Below are 5,490 nucleotides of genomic sequence, written 5' to 3' on the forward strand. Positions count from 1 at the left end.
TTATTCACAAACAACTATTGAGCACCTAATAGGTACCAGGGATGTTGGGACATGAAATTAGTCAAAGACTCTGTCTTCAAAGATGTCAAGGTTTTTGTGGAAAGGGAATTAAATTTCACATATACATGTATTTAAAATCATGCATATATTTTAGTATAAGTGTCCCCAAATATTGTCAGGAAAGGATTGACCATTTTTGGCTGTATGATCAGCACCCAACAGAGAATATTAAAATAGGAGATTTAATAAATATCGTTGGAAAGAATTAAATGAATGAAAAACCGAGGACATCAATCTAAGTTATTTCCAAAATATTGCGATACGCTATTGATACTTTTCTTGTTTGTTTTTGTTTGTTTGATACTTTTCTTAACTTGGCTTTTCTCCCTCTCCATTGTTCCCAGGTAGCTTAGCCAACATGGCTGCCTCTTTGCCGTCTACCCTGAGACTCAGTTCTGCACCCGATGAAATTCAGCACCCACAAATCAAATTTTCCGAGTGGAAATTTAAGCTGTTTAGGGTGAGATCCTTTGAAAAGGCACCCGAAGAAGCACAAAAGGAGAAGGATTCCTCAGAGGGGAAAACTTATCTAGAGCAGTCTCCAGTAGTTCCAGAGAAGCCTGGCGGTCAGAACTCAATTCTGACCCAACGAGCACTGAAACTCCATCCTAAATTTTCAAAGAAATTCCATGCTGATGGGAAGTCAAGCGACAAAGCAGTTCACCAAGCCAGGCTTAGACACTTCTGCCGCATCTGTGGGAATCGTTTCAAGAGTGACGGACACAGCCGGAGATACCCAGTCCACGGGCCCGTGGACGCTAAAACCCAAAGCCTTTTCCGAAAGAAGGAAAAAAGAGTCACTTCCTGGCCAGACCTCATTGCCAGGATTTTCCGGATCGACGTGAAGGCGGATGTTGACTCCATCCACCCGACAGAATTCTGCCATGACTGTTGGAGCATCATGCACAGAAAGTTCAGCAGTGCCCACAGTCAGATCTACTTCCCAAGGAACGTGACCGTGGAGTGGCACCCCCACACACAGTCCTGTGACATCTGTTTCACTGCCCATCGGGGACTCAAGAGGAAGAGACATCAGCCCAATGTGCAGCTCAGCAAGAAACTAAAAACTGTGCTCAACCACGCGAGACGAGACCGTCGCAAGAGAACTCAGGCTAGGGTCAGCAGCAAGGAAGTCCTGAAGAAGATCTCCAACTGCAGTAAGATTCATCTCAGTACCAAGCTTCTTGTCGTGGACTTCCCAGCACACTTTGTGAAATCCATCTCCTGCCAGATATGTGAACACATTCTGGCTGATCCCGTGGAGACCAGCTGCAAGCACCTATTCTGTAGGATCTGCATTCTCAGATGCCTCAAAGTCATGGGCAGCTATTGTCCCTCTTGCCGATATCCGTGCTTCCCTACTGACCTGGAGAGTCCGGTGAAGTCCTTTCTGAGCATCTTGAATTCTCTGATGGTGAAGTGTCCCGCGCAAGATTGTAATGAGGAAGTGAGTCTGGAAAAATATAACCACCACGTGTCAAGCCACAAAGAATCTAAAGAGACTTTGGTGCATATCAATAAAGGGGGACGGCCTCGCCAGCATCTCCTGTCACTGACGAGAAGGGCGCAGAAACATCGGCTGAGGGAGCTCAAGATTCAAGTCAAAGAATTTGCTGACAAAGAAGAAGGCGGAGATGTGAAGGCTGTCTGCTTGACTTTGTTCCTCCTGGCACTGAGGGCAAGGAATGAGCACAGGCAAGCTGATGAGTTAGAGGCCATCATGCAAGGCCGGGGCTCCGGGCTTCAACCAGCTGTTTGCTTGGCCATCCGTGTCAATACCTTCCTCAGCTGTAGCCAATACCATAAGATGTACAGGACTGTGAAAGCTATCACTGGGAGGCAGATTTTTCAACCTTTGCATGCTCTTCGGAATGCGGAGAAAGTCCTTCTGCCAGGCTACCATCCCTTTGAGTGGCAGCCCCCACTGAAGAATGTGTCCTCCAGAACTGATGTTGGAATTATTGATGGGCTATCTGGACTTGCCTCCTCTGTGGATGAGTACCCAGTAGATACCATTGCGAAGAGGTTCCGCTACGACTCTGCTTTGGTGTCTGCTTTGATGGACATGGAAGAAGATATCTTGGAAGGCATGAGATCCCAAGATCTTGATGACTACCTGAATGGTCCCTTCACAGTGGTGGTAAAGGAGTCTTGCGATGGAATGGGGGACGTGAGTGAGAAGCATGGGAGCGGGCCCGCAGTTCCAGAAAAGGCCGTTCGTTTCTCTTTCACAGTCATGAGAATTACGATAGAACATGGTTCGCAGAACGTGAAGGTGTTTGAGGAACCCAAGCCCAATTCTGAACTGTGTTGCAAGCCGTTGTGTCTTATGCTGGCAGATGAGTCTGACCATGAGACCCTTACTGCTATTCTAAGCCCCCTCATTGCGGAGAGGGAGGCCATGAAGAGCAGTGAATTAACGCTGGAGATGGGAGGCATCCCCAGAACTTTTAAATTCATCTTCAGGGGCACTGGGTACGATGAAAAACTTGTCCGGGAAGTAGAAGGCTTGGAAGCTTCTGGCTCAGTCTACATCTGTACACTCTGTGACGCCACCCGTCTGGAAGCCTCTCAGAATCTTGTCTTCCACTCCATAACCAGAAGCCACGCCGAGAACCTGCAGCGCTATGAGGTCTGGCGGTCCAATCCGTATCACGAGTCCGTGGAAGAGCTCCGGGACCGGGTGAAAGGGGTCTCTGCCAAACCTTTCATCGAGACAGTCCCTTCCATAGATGCGCTTCACTGTGACATTGGCAATGCAGCTGAATTCTATAAGATTTTCCAGCTGGAGATAGGGGAAGTGTATAAACATCCCAATGCCTCTAAAGAGGAAAGGAAGAGATGGCAGGCCACCCTGGACAAACATCTCCGGAAAAGGATGAACTTAAAACCAATCATGAGGATGAATGGCAACTTTGCCCGGAAGCTTATGACCCAAGAGACTGTAGACGCAGTTTGTGAGTTAATTCCTTCTGAGGAGAGACATGAAGCTCTCAGGGAGCTCATGGACCTTTACCTGAAGATGAAACCCGTGTGGCGCTCTTCATGTCCCGCTAAAGAGTGCCCAGAGTCCCTCTGTCAGTACAGTTTCAACTCACAGCGTTTCGCGGAACTCCTCTCCACCAAGTTCAAATATAGATACGAGGGCAAAATCACCAATTACTTTCACAAAACCTTGGCACATGTCCCTGAAATTATTGAAAGGGATGGCTCGATTGGGGCATGGGCAAGTGAGGGAAATGAATCGGGTAACAAGCTGTTTAGACGCTTTCGGAAAATGAATGCCAGGCAGTCCAAGTGCTACGAGATGGAAGATGTCCTGAAACATCACTGGCTGTATACTTCAAAATACCTCCAGAAGTTTATGAATGCTCATAACGCGTTAAAAAGCTCTGGGTTTACCATGAACTCAAAGGAGACCTTAGGGGACCCTTTGGGCATTGAGGACTCTCTGGAAAGCCAAGATTCAATGGAGTTTTAAATAGGATCTCCACATAGAAGTTGGTATTTGCCAATGTGTTTTCCTTTGGGTTGCAGTGAGGTCTTCTCCTAGCACCTAGCACATTGTCGTGTGGGTGGGTCTTATCACCCAAGGGGTGACAGGTTGGAGTGAAAGGCCAGAGGTGCTGTCACCTGGTCAGGGATCGATAGTTGACGAGATGAGATTGCCTGAGCCGTTTAGTGAGTCCAGAAGAGCACCAGGAGAAATCAGTTATTTGGAAGCTCAATAACGTGGAGCAGCGGTAGCTGCAGGGGACCAGGGATGCACAGAGATATGTGTGTACATGCCACTGTGTGCCATGAAAATTGAAGCCAGGGCTGTCAAAGGACAGCCAAGCATGCTAGGAAAGAAATTTATCTTGGGCATTTTTTTTCCACTTCAATTTATTATATTTTGTGCTGAGATCTATGCAGTTTTTTTGCCATGTCATACTTTTTATCATATTTTGTAAGACTATTTTGTAAATTTCACATATGTTGATTTATCCTACAAGATTCAAAGGAGCCTTTGAGGTTTCTCTAACAACACTGTACATGTGTAGGATGTGGTGGCCTTTACCAAGGGATCTTAGTGCATTTTCTCGTTGCTACATTTATACAGAAATAAATTAAACCAAGAGAGGTTTCAGAAAATCATCCTTTTCCAGGTTTAAATGGCCTCAGTATTGTCACCTTCAGTGTCTAGGAGGTCATCTGGTGTCATAAATTTTTCAATAATGAAGTTAGAGAATGCACCTGTTAGCGACAGCTACCTATTAAGTATGATAAAGTCATGCTTGCTTAGTAATCTAGAGCCAGCTCTGGTTGTTTATTTTTACTTTTTAATTAAGAGTCATTTATAGTCTTAGTGCTTTTCCATGTAATCTCAAGGTTACAGATTTTTAAAATCCACATTTTTTACTGCTCAAAAGCAGATTTAATGCCTTGATAAAAACGTCAGTCAGATTTTCTCTATATGAGACATGGTTTGAATAGGTCCAGGCTTCCTAAAGTCTTCCTCTTTTGGCAGTGTGTTATTCTTTCGATTATGATCAGTTGAGTTTCAGTGTGTGCAGATTTTAGTAGCAGGACTGTGCTGTGCTTTTTCTATTTGTTAAGTTTAGATGGAGTCTACTCATAACAGAGTAGAGGAATGAACATGTGTACATTGTTTATTTATATTTTATTATTTTTGGATTTTTTTTGGATTATCCCCAAAATTACAGGGATAATCAATACCCAATTTTTGAATCTGAACCCAAGCCTTAGTCTCTTGATTCTGGGTTCTTTATACTGTGCTTCTGTTGTCTATATAGTAGCAGCAGAACATAATTGGGATCTACACTAACCACTACAGTTTATAAACCCAAGAGCTATATCTTTGGGGATGGGAAGTCATCTGTTTGTCTTGGGCCTTTGGATAGAATAAAATTGGGCCAAACCTCTAAGGAATCCATAAACCCTCTAGTGGCTGCAGTTATTTGGAAACTATTCATGTCCTTAGGAATTCAGTATTTTGCCAGGCACCAGCAATTTAAGAGCAGCCACGGGATTTTATTTGCTAGTGAGTCATAATGATATGTTAGTGTTAATTAGTTTTTTTCTTCCTTTGATTTTATTGGTCATAATTGTCAGTCTTCATACACAGTATATCAAAGAGCTTTGTAATTTAGTTGTCAAGTGTGCAAGAATGACATTATCCTAAATGGCACATGTTTGGTGCATAGGCAGGGATTGAATTTAGTGCTTTCTATTGAAAGATGCAGCCGTTTTCTTTGCTTTCTGCATGGAGCACATCGAAGACATTCGTAATTTAGTTGTCAAAAACATACACACACTTAAGTATTATCCTAAAAACCCTCTCTGTTTTGTCATTTGCAAACTAATAGGCTTCTAAACCACCAGTCCTTTCATCCCATTTAATCCTTACAGATGTCTGTGCACTAATAA

The 5,490-nt window shown here is 44.0% G+C and overlaps 1 protein-coding gene across 1 annotated transcript; it reads left to right on the forward strand.

Moving 5' to 3' along the window:
* Positions 1–418: 418 nt before the first annotated feature.
* Positions 419–3,541, forward strand: Rag1 (recombination activating 1). The gene has a single exon (XM_029474583.2). It carries the CDS (start codon positions 419–421, stop codon positions 3,539–3,541), a length of 3,123 nt encoding a protein of 1,040 aa, XP_029330443.1.
* Positions 3,542–5,490: the final 1,949 nt, after the last annotated feature.

The sequence above is a fragment of the Mus caroli genome, unplaced genomic scaffold (assembly GCF_978045245.1).
Source record: "Mus caroli unplaced genomic scaffold, Mus_caroli_1 scaffold_2, whole genome shotgun sequence".
Classification (NCBI taxonomy): domain Eukaryota; kingdom Metazoa; phylum Chordata; class Mammalia; order Rodentia; family Muridae; genus Mus; species Mus caroli.

Coding starts and splice junctions, on each gene's coding strand:
- Rag1 (XM_029474583.2), top strand. CDS start 419: ATGGCTGCCTCTTTGCCGTCTACCCTGAGACTCAGTTCTGCACCCGAT.